We start from the raw sequence: 21,118 nt of genomic DNA, 5'->3' as shown, positions 1-21,118 counted from the left end.
ACACAGCCATATCTCAAACTGACACCAAACACACGGGCTTTGAGATCTAGCAAATCTGAAGAAGTAAACTCTGAAATTAAACAAGAAGTATTTTCAAAAATTTAAAAAAGAAGTAACTTCTGAAATCATAAAGACTTTGAAGTCATCTATCTGAACAAAGCACTAAATCTAGAGACGTCAAGATCTACACCATTCCCAACTCAGCTAGTCAGCTGCAGAATCAGTTGCCTTCAGGTGCAGAAAATCATCTCGAGGATGACAAACACTCCTTGATCCGTGCAAGCTTAGCAGCCACGTCCTTCATGGCCAACCTCTCCTCAGGCGAGTCCCGCGAGCACTGTAAACCCAAGTCCACAACCTGCTCTATGCAGCTCCAGCCGTTGGAAGATTCTTCCCCAGATGATGACCAATCAGCATGTTGGATATCTCCACTACTTGCTGCCTCCCCGTCTGGAAGAAGGCTGCCATGATCCACGACATGGGCAAGTCTCGATGGGAAAGCTTGGCTCACCCACTCCCTGAGGCTTACTTCTTCTCCGTTGAACATGGCGTCGGTGGGTTTCTTCCCGGTCATGACTTCGAGAAGCATTACCCCGTAGCTGAACACGTCGCTCTTCCTTGACGCTTTGCCGGTCGAGGCGTACTCTGTTGTGTTTGGAGCAGAGGAAATGGAGACATTAGTGATCATTGCACAAAACAGATAGTATGAATTGCAGTATATATCAAGTTGCAGGCGATTGATGCATACCTGGTGCCATGTAACCAATTGTTCCATGCATGTTCCTGGAAAATATGGAAGTATCCTCTCCCAGCAGTAGCCTTGCGATGCCGAAGTCGGCTACACAAGCCGTCATATCTTCATCAAGCAGCACGTTGCTTGGCTTGAGGTCACAATGCAGGACTACCTCAAAATGCTCATGGTGAAGGTAAGCCATGGCGAGAGCCACATCTGACATGATGCTCACCCTTTGGACCAGTCCTAGCTCACGACGGTTACTGGAGAATAACCATTCATCTAGGCTCCCATTTGGCATGTATTGGAGCACTAGTGCCTTGAAGTCCAGATTCGAGCAAGTGGTGAGTATCCTGACCAAGTTTCGATGTCGAGCCATACGAAGCGCGCGGCACTCGACATCAAAGCTCATGGTGGCTCTTTCTAGTTCCATGTCAAGGACTTTTATCGCGACAACTTGCCCATCATCCAATATGCCTCTGAATACTTTGCCAAAGCTTCCAGATCCTAGTAGGTTATCACTGTCGAAGTTATTCGTGGCACGAGCCAATTCGAAGTAGGAGATCTGCTTGTAGTAGTTGTTTGCCTCCAAACTAGTGAGCGGCAGCTCCTTTGGCCTCTTGTTAAGACGAGTCCTGATCATGATGAACAAGCAAACTCCTATTGCAATGGCTGCTACAGCACTAGGAAGCGCAAGTTTTAGGAGACCAAACCGGTGGCGATGGTTGAACTCGTCATCTGGGCAGTGTAGGAACCCAAGGCGTGGAAGGCCACATAGTGCGGTATTCCCTTCCAATGATTGTAGTGTCATGTTTGAGAAGACACCGCTCTCTGGGATTTGTCCATAGAGTCTATTGAAAGAGAGATTTAGGCTTGTGAGATAGCTGAGATTGGCGAAGGACTTTGGGATGGTACCAGACAGGGCATTGTATGAAAGGTCCAACGTTTTAATGCTGCTTAGCTTGCCAATTGCATTGGGTACCTGATCTTGGAGGCTGTTCTTTGATAAATTTAGGTAGGTCAGTGTACTGAGCATTCCCAGTGAAGTTGGTATATTGCCAAGGAACCGGTTGGAAGAAAGGTCCATATATGTTATTGCCTTCAGATTTTCGACATCTTCCGACAAAGCGCCGTTCAAGGCGTTTCGAGACAGATCAAGCCCCAAGATGTTCTGAATGCCCCATAGCCCCATGGGAATTGTTGAAGTGAACCGGTTGTTTGATAATTCTAAGGTTTGCAGGTTGCTCAGATTTCCAATGCTATCTGGTATAGGGCCATGAAGCTTGTTGTTGGCCAGGCCCAAGCCAAACAGGTTTGCTAATTTTCCAATGTGTACGGGGATAGTCCCAGACAACTCATTGCTAGACAAGTCAAGACCTTTGAGATTCTTTATTTCCGTAACTGATATCGGAATTTCCCCGCTTAATAGGTTGTTGCGAAGATCAAGGAACCAGATGCTACTCTGATTTGCAAGCATATCTGGGATGTGCCCAGTTATTTGGTTCTCAAATGCTCTAAAGATTTGAAGGGAGGAGAGATTGCTAATAGAGTTGGGGATACTGCCGGTAAAGTAATTTCTCTCCATGGCGATGTATCTGAGGCTCTTGGATCTCGACAAGTCAGTCATGAAACTAAGGTCTCCACTGAGCTCGTTCCCGGCAATGTAGAGCTCAGTAAGAGATTCCCCCAAGAAAATTCGTGGCACAGGTCCAGTAAGTAAATTGTAGGATACGTCAAGGATGGAGATCATGGACATGTTTTTGATGGAGGTTGGAATGGTACCTGCCAAGTTGTTCATTTCGAGGTTCAGCCACTGCAGCTGCGTGAGCTTCCCCAACTCCGGCGGGATCTTCCCGTGGAGGTTACTAGTGGTGAAGTCTAGTATAGTGAGACCGGTAAGATTGCTCAAGCCGGCGGGGATCTCGCCGGAAAGGTCGTTACCACCGAGCGAGATGACCGTCAACTCCGGCAAGGACTCCAACCACAACGGTATCCCACCGGTGAAGCGGTTGTAGGCCAGATTGAACAGCTGCAAGTACTTGCAAGCCCCAAAGCCCGGGGGCACCGTGCCGCCGAGATTGTTTGCGTGGAGATTCACGCGTTGCAACATGGGAAGATGGAAGCTCCGGTTGCTCGGCACCAGCCCTGAGAGGTTGTTGTAGGACAGGTACAATCCTAGCAGACTAGACATGTTGAACAGTGAGGGTGGTATCTCCCCTGAAAGCTGGTTCCTCGACAGATCGAGGACCTGAAGGTTTGGCGAGATACCAATGGCGCTAGGGATGTTCCCCGTCAGGCTGTTGCGTGCAAGGCTCAGGTAGCTCAGCTGGGACGACGTGCCGTTGAACAAGCCCTGCGGCACCGGCCCGTTCAGCTCGTTCCTACTTAGATCAAGATACACGATGCTCTGCAGATTGTGCAGCTCGTTTGGGATCTCACCGGTGAGGTTGTTGGAGTAAAGGTCGAGAACTTGAAGCCCGGCAAGGTTGCCGAGAGAGGCCGGAACAGGGCTTGAAAGGAAGTTGCTCGAAAGATTGAGATATGTGAGGCGTGCCAGCTTCCCAAGAGAGGCCGGAACGCCCCCCGTGAGCTGGGCGTTGCTGAGGTCGAGGGTGGAGAGGAAGGACAGGTTGCCGAGCTCGGGTGCCAGGGCGCCGGCTAGCGGGATGCCGGGGAGCCCCAGGGCCGTGACCCGCAGCCTGTGGCGGTGGCCGCAGGAGACGCCGGCCCAGGTGCAGTAGGGCGTGGCGGCCGTCCAGTTGCCGCGGAGGACGCCGCTAGGGTCGGCCACCTGGGCCTTGAAGGCGAGGAGGGCCGAGAGGTCGGCGCCGGCGCCGGCGTTGGATGCCGAGGCAGTTTCGGCTGCGGTTGCGAGGAGTAGCAGCAGCAGTGATGAGGCCATTAGGAAGGCGACGTGGGGGAGGGCCATGGTGGAGACTGAAGAGGTGGAGCTCAAGGTGGTCTATAGCTAATGGTGGTGGTAATGCGTTGCAAGGTAGCGTCGTCTTTTGTGGAGTCTGAACTCTGAATTCGAAGTGAAGAATTCCATGGGAGGACTGACAGAGACGGAATGAGCAGTGCGTTTGTTGGTCTTAATTTAAGCGTTGAATTTTGATCTTACCAAAGGAAACTGACGGTAGTGTGAACTTGAAATTAGTCAAAGTTAGCAGCGCGTCAGAAGAGGATAAAGCAAGGAGAGTCCTGCCTGTCAAGATTCGAGAAGGCTTTGATTGACTGTTGCATTGGAGAGCCAGAGGAATCATGCACGCGGCTTGAAGCTCCGAAGGAAAGCTACTGGACTGAGACGGCTCCGGCGTCCGCGCCGGGGTGAAAGCAACGGGACCGAAACCGGGAGCATCCGTCAAGCGTGGGTGCCCACTCCAACCCACACGCACACCTGCCACGTCAACGACCTGTATCACCTGATGGGTGGATCGATACACGGAGAACCATTTGACGGGTTGGAACCTGGAAATGGTTTGATCTGACGACGATGGATGGCGGGCAGTAGAATACCGTCTCCAGCCTGCTGCATGTCTAGACTGATAAGGACAGGAGTAACGGCGGATGGGGGGACCCCGTCTGTGTTATTATGACGGTGACTGCAAGATATTTTGCGAGAGGTCCAGATCTGATGATATCACTCTCTCAGGTGGAGTGTGATGTCGCAGCAGAACTATAACGAAGGGTTCCGAATGGTGATGGCCTTCTTGTGCGGTGCGGTCTAATTCTCTCAGTCTCCGATCATTGCGGGATCATGTCGGGAGGTTTCAGCAACTATATTGGTTGATGTCGCGATTAGGTTCTAGGTCGGCTACCGTTATCGAGTGGAGTGGTGTGACCGTGTTGATGTCCCAATCCAACCGATCGGTTTCGACGGTTTCGAGTTGAGTTACCTAGCGAGTATTTTTTTCTCTTTTCGTACTTATAGCCATAGTTTTATTCTACTATATCAATAAAAACTCGTAGGTTCAAAAAAAAAAAAGGACGGGGTACAGAAAGCGAAAGCGTACATGGGAACTCACGGACTGAATGTTCTTTGCACGGGAGGGTCATCAATCCATCGGCAACCTTGACGTAAAAGACCTGCAAGGCTGCAAGTTTCGCAGAAACTTCGGCCTGCTTCTGTTGGCTAAGGCTTGGCGGGCCAATGCAGACGGAGACGGGACTCGATATGAAGCAATAGCAGTAGTGCTGCATCCTCTTGGTCTCGAGTCTTGAGAAATGTGATTTTTCATTTGATTGCTTTAAGGGTGAAGTCAGCCCATCTTTTGCCTCTAATGAAAACCGGGACAGTGGCAATCGTAAAATACCCTTTTCTAAAAGAATGAGGATATTAAAATCTAACTAAAAAATCATCCCTGGAAATGAAAAGGAAAGCTGGCGCGGTTGGCCCAACTCGGCCTAAGCTATGAAGCCCAATATGACAATCCCGGCCCGTCCCGCCCCTCCCCAAAACGTTGCCCGTGCTCAGCTCGTAATCTCGTACAGCTGCGGCGGCGGCGGCAGCGACGGCGATGCGGCTGCTCCCCGGCGCCTCGGCGTCCCGCCTCCCTTCCCCGCTTCTGTCACTTCCCCGTGCAAGACCGAGATGCGTGCCTGCCTCCTCCTCCGCCTGCCGGGCCGCCTCCTCATCAGCCGCGGGCGCAGGCGACGGCGGCGCGCGGAAGCCGTGGCTCTTCGTCGGGCTGGGGAACCCCGGGAAGGTGTACCAGGGGACTCGCCACAACGTAAGCCGCCTGCCCAACCCTGTTCGCCGTGAAAGCTACCGTTTTGCACGGTGGAATTGCCGATTTGCCTAGTTACCATGAGTCGTTGTATTGGGAAATGTTGTTGTACGGCCAAAATGCAGGCTTTAACTTCCGACAAGATGCAGGTATGGACATCAAATAGGATATAAGAATGTCGAAACATGATATATGGAAATTTGATTGCCCAGTTGGTTTCTTGTTGTATACAGAATGAGATAGAAACACTAAAATGTAGGATTCAGTAGTCATAGAGGAGATTTTTCTTGCAGGCGGAGAAATTTGCTGCTGACTTGTATACCACAGTTTTAAGCTTGGTTTCGTGAAACAAAACTAGAACACATATCGACTCTTCCATAAATGATTATGTTTGTCAAAACTCCAGTGTACAATCTCTTCATAGAGTTGAGATCATATCTGATTATTCTCAGGTTGGATTCGAGATGATTGATGTTATATCAGAAGCTGAGGGTATACCTCTCAGCAGTATGCAGTTCAAGGCAATGGTTGGGAAAGGTAACACTCACACTAAGTATTTCTGTTTGCATGCTGAAGTATGTGTTGAAGGCTGTGGTGCTAATCTTGATTCCAGAGCTAAATTTTTGTTATTGTTTTCGCTCACTTCCTTTTGCAACCAAATTTGTTGCAACTTGAAAGAGTCCTCGCAACTTGTGGTTTCTTAAGTATTTGCCTATGAAGGAACTTATATGTTTAGGATACTCTACAACTGAATATTGAACATAAAATATGTCATAGTGATGGGTTGATGCCTGAGGGGAAGTGTCGAGGGTGTAGATTGTAACGGTGACAGGGTAGCAAACAAGGAACAAATGCTTGTACTTAGGTGGTGCTGTGATGCATTGCGCCCAGGCTTGGAGTATATGCGTTCGAAGTGAGCAAAATAAATGACAAATAGTTGTGTCATTAGTTCTTTGAAATTATTTACATTCCAGAAAGCATTCTTAGTATTAGGTAATGTATAGCCGTATATAGCTGATTATAGCTTTCCATGTATACTTGATTGTATTCCTTGTATACCAAGCCATATTGGCTATATATTAAAGGTCACCCCCTCATTAGGGTGTGTGGTGTTTCCCCGTATCCTATCTCTCTACGTGGTATCACGAGATTGGGATCAATCTGTCCTGGGACTTTCTTTCCGCTCCTCTCCACCTCCCAGGCGCGCCTAACCCTAGGCGGCGCCCCTCTCTTGTGCGCCGGTGCTCCACCTCTCCTCTCATGGCTCCAGATTCCTCTACCGAATCCTCCCTGACCGCCGGCCTCCTGCCCACCGGCGTCCCCATGCCGGCGACCGGCACCGGCACCCTGCCGGCCTCTGGCGCCGCCACCACGCCCGCCACTAGCGCCAGCCCTGAGCCTGCGCTTGGCTCCGGCTCCCTCCTTGCCGGCGCCGCCGGCCGTCGTCCACCCTTACGCCACGATCTCCGTCAAGTCTCACGTCCATATGACGTTGACGATGAAGTCCTCTAGCTACTCCAAGTGGGCTTCCTTCTTCAAGTCCATGTGCGGCAAGTTTGGCCTCAAGTCGCACATCGACGACACCATGGCACCCCGTCCTGACGACCCCGATTGGGATCAAGCGTACTCCTACGTCCGCTCCTAGATCTTCAGCTCCGTCGACGACTCCGTCCTCGATCTTGCCATGGAGGATGACGAGCAGACCGCCCGAGCTGTCTAGCTCGCCATTGAAGGCCTCTTCCGCGCCAACAAGCAATCCCGGGCGATCTTCCTCAGCCACGACTTCCACTCCATGACATAGGGGGACTCCTCCATCTCGGAGTACTGCCAGCGCATGAAGAACCTCACCGACGCTCTCCGTGGCATTGGTCACCCCGTTCAGGACTCCCAGCTGGTCCTGAACCTTCTCTGCGGCCTCAACCTGCGCTACTCCAACACCACTGATGACATCGCCAACTCCACCATCGGATTCTCGACCTTCGCCCAAGCCCGCGACATGCTCGCCCTGAAGGAGCTTCGCCTCGCCAACAAGGAGAAGGTCTCCAACACCACCGACCTCCTCGCTGGGACCGCCTCATCGTCTTCGTCCTCCGGTTACACGGGCCGGTGCCGCCCGGCCTCTGGTCCTGTCCAAAGCGGCGGCGGCGGCCTTCCACAGAAGAAGGGCGGTGACGGCGGCAAGAAGCATTGGCAGCAAAAGAAGGGTGGCAGCGGCTACCAGGCGCCCGCCGGCGGCGGCCATCATGGCGGCAGCTCCCACGCCCTACCGGCCCGTGGTTCTACTTCAGCCTAGGGGCGGCTCCTATGGTGCTCCGAGCCACCAGCAGGCTGGCGTCCAGTACCCGACAGGCGGCGGGGAGGGGGGGGCTGGCGTGCTTCTGCTCCAGGCCTCCTCGGACCACCTCCGCACGCTCACGGCGTTCGCTCCCCTCCAGGCATCCCCTCCGGCTCCAACATGGGACCAGGCCAGGTTGGTTGCTGCCCTCAACCAGATGGCGTTGCAGAACAATGGCTGGGTGGTCGACTTCAATGCTTCCGACCACATGGCATCCTCGGATGGTATTCATTCCTCCATCACAGTCGGTAATGGTCAAACCCTACCCATCACGTGTCGTGGCAACTCCACCCTTACCACCCCACTTCCCACTTTCACCTTAACAATATTCTTGTTGTTCCATCCTTAATCCATAACCTGATTTCTGTTCGTCAGTTTACCTGGGATAATAACTGCACTATAGAGTTTGACGCTTTTGGTTTTTCTATCAAGGATTTTCCAACCAGACGCGTGATTCTTTGTTGCAATAGTGCTGGTGACCTTTACACCCTACCTCCAGCCGCCAGCACCACAACACCCCACGCCGGCCTCGCCATCACCTCCAGCCTGTGGCATCTTCGTCTTGGTCATCCTAGTCCCGCCGCCATCGATACTCTTAGACATAATTCCTCCATTATTTGTAATAAAGGGACTCATACTTTGTGCCATTCATGTCAGTTAGGCAAACATGTGCGGTTACCTTTTTCCCATTCTAGTTCTCGCAGTTCTACACCTTTTGAGGTAGTGCATTGTGATGTTTGGACTTCTCCTATAGCTAGCATATCTGGTTATCGCTAGTACCTCATCATTATGGACGATTACTTGCACTTCTGTTGGACTTTTCCCCTAGCTCACAAGTCCAAAGTCGCCATGCATAGTACTGCTTTCTGTGCCTATGCCCACACGCAGCCTACCCGTTAGGAGCATCCAAGCCGACAACGGGACCGAGTTTGTCAACAAGACCCTCACATCTTTCTTGACTTCTCGAGGCATTCACCTACGCCTCTCTTGTCCATACACGTCTATGCAGAATGGGAAAGCTGAACGTGTCCTCCGCACCCTAAATAATGTGACTCGCACCTTGCTGATTCACTCGTACATGGCCGCTACCTATTGGGCCGAAGCCCTAGCACCGCCACTTATTTGCTCAATAGGTGCCCATGCTCGGCTATTCAGAATGACATTCCTTTTCGCCTCCTTCATGCACAGCCCCCCGACTACTCCCACCTGCGCGTCTTTGGGTGCTTATGCTACCACAACCTTTCTGCCACGGCATGCCACAAGCTTGCTCCTCGCTCCACTGCCCGTGTCTTCCTTGGCTATCCTTCCTCTCACAAGGGGTATCGCTACCTCGACCTGACCACTCGCCGCATCATCATCTCTAGGCATGTTGTCTTTGATGAGTCCTCCTTCCCACTCTCCTCCCACCTCACCCCCCGTCTCAGCTTGACTTTCTCTTGTCAAGCCCTTCCGGTCTTCCTGCTGCTGCCTTGGTCGCTCTGTCCCCGGACGTTGAGCAGCCGCGGCCTTCACCCGCTGTTTTGCAGGAGATCCCCGACGACGGTCACACCATCTTGGCCTGCGGCCCGGTTGTGCGCCTCCCGCCCCGGACCGCCCCGCTCCAGCTCAGACCAGGCGGGTCTGACGACGTCGCCACTCCCCACTTCAGCGCGACTTCCACCTCGTCTATAGCCATCACCCTCAGACGGCTCCTGCGCCTGTCCCTGTCCAGGCCCCTACACTTGTTCATGCGCCAGGGCCCCTGTGCCAGCTCCTGTGCCACACCGCCCTGTCACTCGCTTGACTACAGGGGCCATCTAGCGGGTGCAATACAGGAACCTCATGGCCACAGCCTCCTCGACGTCGCCCTCGCCAATTCCGGCGAACTACCGCAGCGGTTTGGCCAATCCTAATTGGCGTGCGGCCATATCTGATGAGTTTCAGGCGCTCGTCGACAACAATAATTAGCACCTCGTCCTGCGGCCCCCCAGCGCTAATATTGTGACGGGCAAGTGGATCTTCAAGCATAAGTTCCACTTCGATGGGTCTCTTGCTCGTCACAAGGCGCGCTGGGTGGTCCGTGGCTTCTCCCAGCGACACGGCATCGACTACAACGAGACCTTCAGCCCGGTTGTCAAATTGGCTACGATACGGACCGTCCTCAGCATCGCCACTTCCCGTGCCTGGGCGATTCACCAGTTGGACGTGAAGAACACATTTCTCCACGACCATCTCAAGGAGACCGTCTACTGCTAGCAGCCTCTCGGCTTTGTCGACCCTGCCGCCCATGATCGTGTTTGTTTGCTGCAGAAATCGTTGTATGGTCTGAAGCAGGCTCCACGGGCTTGGTACTAGCGGTTCGCCTCCTTCATCAAACAGCTCGGGTTCGTCGCCTCCACCTCGAACACCTCCCTCGTTGTTTACAAGGAGGGCACGAGCCTCGCCTAGCTGCTGCTCTACGTCGACGACATCGTCCTCACCACCTCATCCTCGACACTACTCCAGCACATCATGGCTCGCCTTCACTTTGAGTTCGCCATGACGGACCTTGGTGATCTTCACTACTTCCTCAGCATCTTCGTCACGTCCCCCGACGGATTGTTCCTGTCCCAGCGACAGTACGCCTTGGACCTTCTCCAGCGTGTCGGCATGGCTGAGTGTCACTCTACAGCAACTCCTATTGACACTCATGACAAGCTCGCGGCGACCGACAACGACAAGCTCAAGGATGGCTCCGAGTGCAGGAGTCTTGCAGGGGCCCTCCAGTACCTCACCCTGACTCGACCCGACCTGGCGTATGCGGTTCAGCAGATGTGCCTCTTCATGCATGATCCCCGCGAGCCCCATCTCGCGCTGATCAAACGCATCCTGCGCTACGTGAAGGGCACTCTGTCCTCCGGGCTCCACATCGGCACCGGCCCTGTCCAGTCCCTAACCGCCTACTCCGATGCGGACTGGGCTGGTTGCCCGGACTCTTGACGCTCCACCTCTGGCTTCTGCGTCTATCTTGGGGACAACCTGATGTCTTGGTCCCGGTCAAGTGCTGAGGCTGAATACAGGGCTATGGCTCACGCTGTTGCCGAGTGTTGTTGGCTTCGACGGCTTCTTCAGGAGCTCCATGTTCCCCTTGCTTCGATCACCATTGTCTACTGTGACAATGTGAGTGTTGTCTACATGATAGCCAATCCGGTTCATCATTGACTCACGAAGCATATTGAGATTGACATCCACTTCGTCCGTGAGAACGTCGCCTTGGGACAGGTCCGAGTCCTTCATGTGCCATCCTCCCATCAGTTCGCGGACATCATGATGAAAGGCCTATCGGTTTAGCTGTTCACTGACTTTAGGTTCAGTCTTTGCGTCCAGGAACCTCCCGCTGCGACTGCGGGCGGGTATTAGGCAATGTATAGTTGTATATAGCTGATTTATAGCTTTCCATGTATACTTGATTTTATTCCTTGTATACCAAGCCATTATGCTATATATTAAAGGTCACCCCCCTCCCCCCCTCATTAGGGTGTGTGGTGTTTCCCCATATCCTATCTCTCTACACTTAGCAAAAACTGCTCCGTTATTATCCAGGTCGTATTGGTGATGCACCTGTCATGCTTGCCAAGCCGCAAACTTTTATGAACGCAAGCGGTGAGTCTGTAAGTATAACAATTCGAAAGAATCTTTGAATACTATTGTTCCTTCTTTATATCTTTTGTGACACTGAATTATATAGGTGGGACAGCTGGTTTCATATTTCAAGATACCACTTAATCAAGTCGTTGTGGTAAATGAACTAACTCTTCAGTGGCTTCATTTAATCACAGATCACTATAATTGTCATTGTCACTTCGCAAAATCACTATCATCTAATTCTTGTTTTTTTCTTCTCTGCAGATGTATGATGATCTAGATTTACCATTTGCAAAATTGCGCTTGCTGCCAAAGGGTGGGCATGGAGGGCATAATGGGTACTCCATTTCTCATCTACTTTTCTTAAAGAAATGCCTAAGCTCTGTTTCGTTATGGAAAACAAGACTGTTCAAGTTTTACAGCTCATTTGATTCTAGCAGAACAACCCCCATGTTCTGGTATTCATTAGCTTACCAGACCAGAGAAGTGCACATTTTTCAGAGCGCACAATACTTAACAGTGCATTATCAAGGCGCTGCACAGCTCAAACTTTTATATGCTAAACTAAGACTACTCCAGAGGCAAATTCTTTTCTTATATCCATTCCATGTATAGTTCAGTTGGTAGTGTTCACCTAAAAGAAGGATATTCTGAGCATATGATTTGTGCTGTACTTGCACACAGGCATGTGTATATTGATGCTTGGAATCTGATTATTAGGCGCTTAGCTGTTAAAAATACAGCATCTAAGCTTTGGTAACAACTTCATTTGTAGTTTGTTGCTCCCTCTTATTCTTTAAGTAAAGAGTCCAACACTGTTGATCTATAATTTCATAGAGGTCCTATATCATTGTGGAAACTTTGACAGACAGTGACAGGCAGTGACTTGGGAACCTTGCCTTTACTGTTATTATTTGGAGAAGAACTTCTTTCTTTATTTACCTTTTCCCCACCATTTGCAGGATGAGAAGCATCATCAACCATTTGAAACAAAGTCGTGATTTTCCACGCCTAAGGATTGGTATACCGTATACCACTTGCCAGTCCTTTGCTCTTCAGCTGCACAGTCTAAGATATTCCTGTGATGGTATTTTTGCAGGCATTGGACGACCACCGGGGAAGATGGATCCTGCCAATTTTGTTCTCCGGCCTTTTACCAAGAGAGAGCAAGAAGAGGTTTTTACTATAATATGTACCTTAGAGATACTTTGGTTCAGCCAATTTAATAAAGACATACTTAGGTGTTCTATATTGATCCATGTGGAGACAGGGAAGGTAACGCAAGTGATCATTTTATGCAGCTCGATTTTGCTTTCCATAGGGGCTTGGAGGCTGTGCGAATAATGGTGCTTGAAGGATTCAACAAGAGCGCAACTTACGTGAATACCACACAGTCATCTGAAATGTTAAATAGATGATAGATTTATTACTGTATTCAAATGTGCTCCCATGCCAAAGAGATTTTAAACAGAGGTAGGAACTGCAGTAAGGCACGCTGCAGTCAGCTTCACCTGATTCATCATTTGCATGGTCGCCATCTTGCCTGCAAGAAAGTTCTGACAGCTGAAGTGTTCATTGCAGAATACTGTATGATATGAGCAATCTAAGTATTGTGAATTCATGATCCCATAACATTGTACTATATTATACTGGCTTGTTGATTTCATATGTACTTCTGTAGCGTGTAACTGACATTTTGAAAAACTCCGTACCCTACTCTTTGAAAATCATGCACTCTGTTTAGGGCCTTAGTTTCAGCTTCTTTGTGCTCTTGTTGATCCTTCAATACTCCTCGCATACTGTCGACTCTCTGAATGCAGCGCTATTGCGACTTCCATGATTCCATCTTGCTCTTGCTGGGTTCCAATTTCCAAAGGGGGGGAAAGCAGCATACTTCCCTTCCGTACGCACAATTGGTGGCAGCTTTCCCTTTACTATCACACAATTACACAATTAGAGCATGGGATATTTCCATCCAGATAGAGGAAGCCGACTAGAATATCTGACGTGACCATCTGTGGTGGTAATTAGCCTGGGACCCTCGATGGTTCAGCGAGCACGTACTATACCCATCCAAAATCCATTTGCAGCCGCTCGTCGTCTCGCGCTCGATTCTCCACGTTCTGCACATGCGGTGCTCATGCTTTTCAGACGAAAACAACGTAGATTGCTCGCTAAAATCGGCATTTCGGGTTGCTAGCACATCTGTGTGTGGTTAGGATGCCACGGCCTTTGAGCCATCCAAGTGTTGAAGTCTTCAGCTACAGCTAGAGCTAGTGCCCAGAAGCCAGAGGCTCGACGTGACAGGACGTGCGTTCAGCTCAGGAGATTGTCAATTTGCCATACCAGCTGCCAACGAACCAGGGGGACGTGAAAAAAGAAGTCAGGCAAAGGCAATTGCAGCAGGACGCTGACTACGCGGCCCCACCTGTCAGGCCCCTCGGCAACTTGCCGCCAATTAACGTCCAGATCGGCCGACCGATTCGACTTCGCCTCTCAAAAAGGCTAAACCCTCCGCCACGTCACGCGCCTCCTCCCCTAATCGTCTCCCCTCTCCCCAGTCCCCATCTCGCCGCCGCGCCGCCAAGCCCCACCAACCGCGCCATGGCTACCGCCGCCGCCTCCTCCTCCCTCTCCCTCCTCTTCTCGCACCCCCGCTCCGGCCACTCGTCCGCCCACAGGAGGGGCCCCCAACTCCGCCTCCCCGCCCGCGCCAGCCGCCCGCGCTGCGCCTCCTCCGACGCGCCCGCCACGGCCACGAAGCACCGCCGCCCCGCGGAGGAGAACATCCGCGAGGAGGCGGCGCGGCTCCGGGGCCCCGCGCAGGGGTTCTCGGCGTGGTACGAGCCCTTTCCCCCGGCGCCCGGCGGCGACCCCAACGAGCGCTACTCGATCGACGAGGTCGTCTACCGCTCCAGCTCGGGGGGCCTCCTCGACGTGCGCCACGACATGGAGGCGCTGGCGCGCTACCCGGGCTCCTACTGGCGGGACCTCTTCGACTCCCGCGTCGGCCGCACCGCCTGGCCCTACGGCTCGGGGGTCTGGTCCAAGAAGGAGTTCGTGCTGCCGGAGATCGACTCCGACCACATCGTCTCCCTCTTCGAGGGCAATTCCAACCTCTTCTGGGCGGAACGCTTCGGCCGCGAGCACCTCGGCGGGATGAACGATCTCTGGGTCAAGCACTGCGGAATCTCCCACACGGGCTCCTTCAAGGACCTCGGCATGACGGTGCTCGTCAGTCAGGTGAACCGCCTCCGCCGCGCCCCGCTCTCGCGCCCCATCGCCGGTGTTGGCTGCGCATCCACGGGAGACACCTCCGCCGCGCTCTCGGCGTACTGCGCCGCCGCTGGAATCCCCGCCATCGTTTTCCTGCCAGCAGACCGCATCTCGCTGCAGCAGCTCATCCAGCCGATCGCCAATGGCGCCACCGTGCTCTCTCTCGACACTGATTTTGATGGCTGCATGCGCCTTATCCGGGAGGTGACTGCGGAGCTGCCAATCTATCTTGCCAATTCGCTCAACTCCCTTCGCCTTGAGGGACAGAAGACAGCGGCCATCGAGATATTGCAGCAGTTCAATTGGCAGGTGCCGGATTGGGTCATTGTTCCAGGAGGCAATCTTGGGAATATCTATGCCTTCTACAAGGGATTCGAGATGTGCCGTGTTCTTGGGCTTGTTGATCGTGTGCCACGGCTTGTCTGTGCACAGGCTGCAAATGCAAATCCATTGTACCGTTACTACAAGTCAGGGTGGACTGAGTTCCAGCCACAAGTTGCTGAAACTACATTTGCATCTGCAATACAGATCGGTGATCCTGTGTCTGTTGACCGTGCTGTGTTCGCACTGAAGGCAACTGATGGTATTGTGGAGGAAGCTACAGAGGAGGAGCTCATGGATGCAACGACACTTGCTGACCGCACCGGGATGTTTGCTTGTCCACATACTGGAGTTGCGCTTGCTGCTCTGTTTAAGCTCCGGGATCAGCGTATCATTGGGCCTAGTGACCGTACGGTGGTTGTTAGCACAGCTCATGGGCTGAAGTTCACACAGTCAAAGATCGACTACCATGACAAAAAGATCCAGGGCATGTTGTGCCAGTATGCTAATCCACCGATCAATGTGAAGGCTGACTTTGCTTCTGTGATGGATGTTCTCCAAAAAAATCTCAATGGTAAGATATAAGCTTATATGTTTAATTAACCCTCAAAGCGTTTTTTTTTGTCAATTATCATCGCCAGGATTCTATTCCTGCATCCTTTTGAACTATGGTTGGTGAACATGATATGGTGGAAAGATCCATATCTTGTAGTACTAGGTCTGGAGGCTCTTCTAATTATAGGTCGAAGTGGATAGAGCTATTCCTTGTACTTTTAACTGTATCATGTAATATGAATAATAAATTATGGTCAAAGTGTTTGAATGAATAAATGTTTGGAATGGCCAATGCTGGATTGTGCTGTTTTGCAACTTCTGTGTAGTTTTCACTGAGCTTAGGCGATCCATATTGCCAACATTTAAACTAATCAATGGAATTTACCAAGTAGTATGATTTCTTTTTTGTTGCTTTCAGCAGTCACAAGAGAATTCCAGTCTAAATCCAGTCATTGTAGTCACCGTGCTCAGTGGCATACCTGACACTTGTGTATCAAAATAGTTCAGACTGTTAGTTCTACGTGTTATTCCGGGACCATAGCTAAATACCAAAAATCCTAATGTGTGTGATGAACTTTGCCTGCTTTATAGGAGATTGTTTTAGAAGTTTATTCTGTAGTGATCTGCTGGTGTCATTTGCTGGAGCCTTTCCATTTAGTCCATGGCATCGGACTGCGCGTTAGATTTGTTATTTACTCCGTAGCCAGTGACAGAATTGGCCTTCGAGTGATTATGATAATATAGGGTGTTGAGAAAGCCAAAGCCTGTTCTTCTCTTGACCTCGCTTCCTGAAGCACTGGGCCTAAGCCTAAAACACTACCACTCTGCATTCCCTGAAGGTTTCTTTCTTTTCCGTTTTTTGCTGTAACCTCTCTTCTTCATCTGGCATGGTTCAGTTTTTGCCTTCTTGCTGGACTAGTGGTTAAGATCAGAAGATGGATCCATTTCTGTAACACCTTGAAGCTATAAGTAATCCAAATGCCGAGATTTCACCGGCAAATTATTCTATTTCAAAGGGGGGGCATAAATCCATAAATACAACCTTACAGTTGCAAAATCTCTGATGTCATATGTTGCAGGGTAACACAAATCAAAGTTATCTAATGTCATAGAGTAGATAGCTCCATTCAGTATCAGTTCATTGTTACATGCAACCATGAATACTGCCCATTCATTCAGTGTCTGTTCCCATGTACTCCCTCTGTATCATTTTACTTGTCGCCGCTAGTACAAACGAGAACGACTCAAAATATTTGTCGCCAGTAGTATGCAGCAGAGGCATTTCTCTTTTTTACCCCTGGTTTAGCACCTGATCCCCTTGACCTCCTCCGCCGCCGCAAGGAGTGCGATGCGTGACCAGGAGAGATGGACGATTGGACAAAGGGCAAAAAGGTAATTGCACTGTTTCCTTAATTTTTTCAAAGCTGTCGGAAACGTCGAGTATTTTGATATGGAGGGAGTACCAGAAAGTGTTTGTGCACTCCTTGGACAACCATTGATAGTTCTCTGTGAACAGAAGGTCGATGGTATGCATGTCTTATTTAGGACTTGGCACATTTTGTTTTATTTCTTGTCTCTTGGATCTGCTACCTCTTTCCAAGGTAGAACACATGAACCTACCTTGTTGCTCTTGGGACTGAAATTTTGGGGTTGCAATAAGCCACCAGTGGCAGGTGACAATGGTGCTTTCTGCTCCGCCATTCACCCGTAGTGATTAGTTAATGTTGAGACATGGTAGTTTGATATCCTTTCTGATGAAAAATTGATCTGCTTGTGCTGGTTGCTTGAAAGACTCCCACGTGATTCTGCAGAAGCTTGATGATACAAGAGCATACTTGGGCCCTCCTGTTTAGGTGCGTGTTTGTAATAAGGAAAGCCCACGGTTGGGCTGGAGCCCAAGTGCCCAGCCTGTCTAACAAAATGGCTCATAAAAACGAGGAAACGACTAGCAAACACACACCAACTCAGGCAAGCAACGGACCGTATGCAATTCTGGCTGGGCTCCATTGGTGAATAAAACTGTGGTGCCTGACTGCCTGTTGCTTGGTGTTGCTCTGTTGGCGCAAGAAGATTTTCGTTTATTGACGTCGATAAGTTCGTGATGGCGAGAGTTGGTCGTGACAGCCTTCACCTGTGTCATGTTTTCTTGCATCCGCATTCGCATGATGCTGAGAATTTGCAGCGCGATGGACAAAATTGTCAGTCGATATCAGGAGCTTGAACAACATCTAGGTTTCTTTGTTTTTCTCGGGCGACTTGCTCGATCATTTACCGTCTCCTCTAGGCCTGCTAGGGCGAACCCAATTGAGTAAGGCCGAGGAGGACTCCTCCTGTTTATTGGGCTGAAACTAGAAGCCCAATGGGCCAGCACAGAACTAATTTTGGACTTGCTTGCAGGTGACCCTCCTCTTTCTAATTCCGTAGGGCCATCAGCATCCATGACATACTGCATATCTGCAGGACAAGAAGCAACGAAGACACTGGCCTGATCTGCACACCAATCAGACGTCCATGCACCTTGGCGCTGGAATCCTCTTGATTTCTACCTATTGGCTATTATATCGCCAGAGTCCATGCCTGCATTGCTCTTAGGCACATGATATCTACTAACACGTCACCAGTCGGAGTTGAGAGCTTATCAAGAAGGAACCGAGAAAGCAACAGGACTGCAAGTCCCTGTGGCATCTTCTTCAGCTGGGTACGTGCACTGGACGATGGTCATAGAAAAATCCCAAAAGGTATCTACCTTTGGTGGACCATTACAACAGACCACCACACCACCCATCATAGTAGCTTGTAGCCTTGGACGACGACGACGAGACAGCGACGGGAGCCTGCTGAACCGAGGCTCACTTTTGACCCCCAGAACCTCTTCGACCGGAGATTGACATATCATTCAGCAACACTAGCAGCAAATTTGGTACCAAAAGCTAGGTGTTATTAGCAAGCTGAACGCTCCACTTGGTCCACCAAAATTGAGGTATGACAGGAGGATAGAGTCATGGATCGCCGCAACCTCGCTTTCACGTTCGTGGCCGATGCCTCCTCCATGCATGCATGCTTTCCCACTGGTACCTGGCCCACCACACTGCACTCGATTTGCCGCTAAGCAACGCAACACAACAGTGCAGTGTATCAGGAACGGTTATTATTGTTCTCCCTGCTGTGTTCGGACGGGAACTTGAGACCGAAAGATCTCTACAGGTCCTTCACAAATCACAAAGCGACTGACCAGACCAACCCGGCCGGCCCACGCACATATTCACTACTAGTACTAGATCACCACCGCCCATCACTGCCGGTTTTTAGCGATTCGGAGGTGATAAGTTATCACCATCAGTTTTTAACATGATCTGATAGTGAAAACTATAATTGGCGGTGATTATTATCATCGGTTTGTATTACGAGTTGCTGATGATGGGGTGTTCTCGGACCTGAAATTAGTATGGACTCCAATTTTGTTGAATCGCTGGTGTCCGCTCCCCTGCACGCCCTCTTTTTTCTTTTATCCGCTCCCCCGTCCCCCGCTTGCCCTCTCTCTCACCCCTTCCTCTCCTCCCTCCGCTCCCTCCCTTCCTCTCCTCCCTCCGCCGCCTCCTCAGCTCTCTCCTCTCCTCTGCTCCCTCCCTCCCTCGGTCGGATCTCAACCGCCCTTCTCCTTCCCCCTCTACTCACCCCTCACTCGCTGGTGAGGAGCGGCGGCGGGTTAAGGAGCGGGAGCGGTGGCGCACAGTAGCGGCCAGCAGGTGGCAGCGCAGCCTCGACGGAGGCCTTGAGCTTTGGTGGTGGGCGTCGAGCATGGTGGAGGGACGAGCGGGCGGCGACAAAAGCCCCGAGATCTAGCACCGAGCGTCAAGTGCGGCGGAGGGATGAGCGGGCAGCGGCGGAGGCCCCTAGATCCGGCGGCAGGAGTTGAGCGTGGCGACGTGGCGGGCGTCGTTGAGATCCATGTTGTCTCTCTCTCTCCGGTACTACGACTGACGGCCGGATCCAGCGGGGCCGTATCAGTGGCCAGCGACAGGCGTCGTGATAGGGCGGCGGCGCGGGACGGGCTGCAGCGGTGGCACCCGACGGCAGGGAGGCCCAACACTGCCGCCGGGAAGGCCGGGATGCGGCCGAGCGCAACCCGTGGGGTTGGCGGGTCGTGGTTTTTTTAAAAAAAATTGGCATCACCGTCGGTTCTGAGTTTTGCGGCGATAAGATCTTCCATCACAGCCGAAAGTCAAACGACGGATCCTAAACCGAAGGCCGGTTTGGAACCGGTACTAATGTAGGTATGTGGAGTAGTGATCTAGGGACGTTTGGATGGATGCCAACGATGACCTTACCAATTTGTTGGACGTTAACTGATCTCAGCCAGCGTGTTTGGATCGTTGCCAATCATTGGCGCGCCCACGGACCTGCACCCGCACTCCACGCGTGTCAACGCCTCTTATATTTCATGCACCCTTCCCCCTAGGATCCCGTTGCAGAGGCAGATTTGCACTGTGCCGGCGGATGCATTTAGGATCCGTTTAGATACCCCTACTAAAATTTAGTACCTATCACATCAGATGTTTGATGCTAATTATGAGTATTAAACATAGGTTAATTACAAAACGAATTGCACAAATGGAGTCGAGACGAATCTATTAAGCCTAATTAATCCATGATTTGACAATGTGGTACTACGGTAACCATTGCTAATGATGGATTAATTATGCTTAATAGATTCATCTCGCGAATTAGCACGGAGTTCTGCAATTAGTTTTATAATTAGTTTATATTTAGTCCTCCTAATTAGCATCCGAATATCCGATGTGACACTGCTAAAGTTTAGCATGTAGTATCAAACACCCGCTTATTTTTTAAAAAAGAAAATTGCAGCACGCTGCTAGCCAGGCCACTTCGTCTTTCGTTTCCACCTGCCGTTGGCCTCCCTCTGCCTGCCTGTGGGACCGCGAGCTTGCATTGTTCCCACACACTACGCAGCATGTACTCGTACTCGCACAGTGCAACGACGACTGACCTTGTCAAAGTGCGCTTCGAGTCTTGCTCCTTCACGTGGGTTACAGCCTTGTTTGCGAGGACGACGGTAATTACGCCAGGCAAGCAAGAGGTCGATGCGTTTCCCACCGGTCGATTCGATCCATGTAGCTACTAGCCGGCCACGCGCCCACGCACACGCGTGTAATTTGAATTGGGCAAGCGATCGAATGTGCTTCGAACACGTACACGTACCGTGTCAAAGGCTCAAAGACAAAACCTCTTACTAGCACTGCACTTTACTAGGTATTAATTACTGTATAAAGTTGCAGTACTAGAACAGGACGACGATGGCCTTTGTTTCCGCTCTCCTCCTCGTCAATTTTGGCCGGGCAGTGCTGTTCGCATTTTTCGCCGGTCAGTGAATGCTGCAGAAATGCAAGTCCAGATCTATATTCCATGCCGTATGGTTTGTTGCTTGAGTCGTGGCTGGCAAAAAATGCCGCCCCCAGGACTGGAGCCTCGCTTTGCCCAACAGTGGGAGTAGCAGGGGTGGGAATGGGAATATGGGATGAACCACGGAAGACGGAACCACCAGTCCAC

The 21,118-nt window shown here is 51.1% G+C and overlaps 3 protein-coding genes across 3 annotated transcripts; 2 read left to right on the top strand and 1 right to left on the bottom strand.

The window, feature by feature from the left end:
* Positions 1–38: 38 nt before the first annotated feature.
* On the bottom strand, positions 39–3,797 carry LOC117859026 (uncharacterized). Its single transcript, XM_034742195.2, has 2 exons — positions 749–3,797; positions 39–645 (listed from the first exon to the last, which is right to left on the bottom strand). Exons 1-2 carry the CDS (start codon positions 3,660–3,662, stop codon positions 245–247), a joined length of 3,315 nt encoding a protein of 1,104 aa, XP_034598086.1. The 5' UTR covers positions 3,663–3,797; the 3' UTR covers positions 39–244.
* Positions 3,798–5,181: 1,384 nt separating this feature from the next.
* On the top strand, positions 5,182–13,149 carry LOC117859028 (peptidyl-tRNA hydrolase, mitochondrial). The gene is made up of 8 exons (XM_034742197.2): positions 5,182–5,463; positions 5,913–5,997; positions 11,357–11,424; positions 11,502–11,552; positions 11,663–11,736; positions 12,361–12,419; positions 12,498–12,574; positions 12,700–13,149. Exons 1-8 carry the CDS (start codon positions 5,251–5,253, stop codon positions 12,814–12,816), a joined length of 744 nt encoding a protein of 247 aa, XP_034598088.1. The 5' UTR covers positions 5,182–5,250; the 3' UTR covers positions 12,817–13,149.
* Positions 13,150–13,754: 605 nt separating this feature from the next.
* LOC117859025 (threonine synthase, chloroplastic) lies at positions 13,755–15,842 on the top strand. Its single transcript, XM_034742194.2, has one exon. The coding sequence runs from the start codon at positions 14,003–14,005 to the stop codon at positions 15,578–15,580; it is 1,578 nt and encodes a 525-aa protein (XP_034598085.1). The 5' UTR covers positions 13,755–14,002; the 3' UTR covers positions 15,581–15,842.
* The last annotated feature ends 5,276 nt before the right edge of the window (positions 15,843–21,118 follow it).

This window comes from Setaria viridis, chromosome 5, assembly GCF_005286985.2.
Source record: "Setaria viridis chromosome 5, Setaria_viridis_v4.0, whole genome shotgun sequence".
NCBI classification, from domain to species: domain Eukaryota; kingdom Viridiplantae; phylum Streptophyta; class Magnoliopsida; order Poales; family Poaceae; genus Setaria; species Setaria viridis.
Note: the sequence above shows the minus strand (reverse complement) of the source record. Positions and strands in the feature narration are given on the sequence as shown.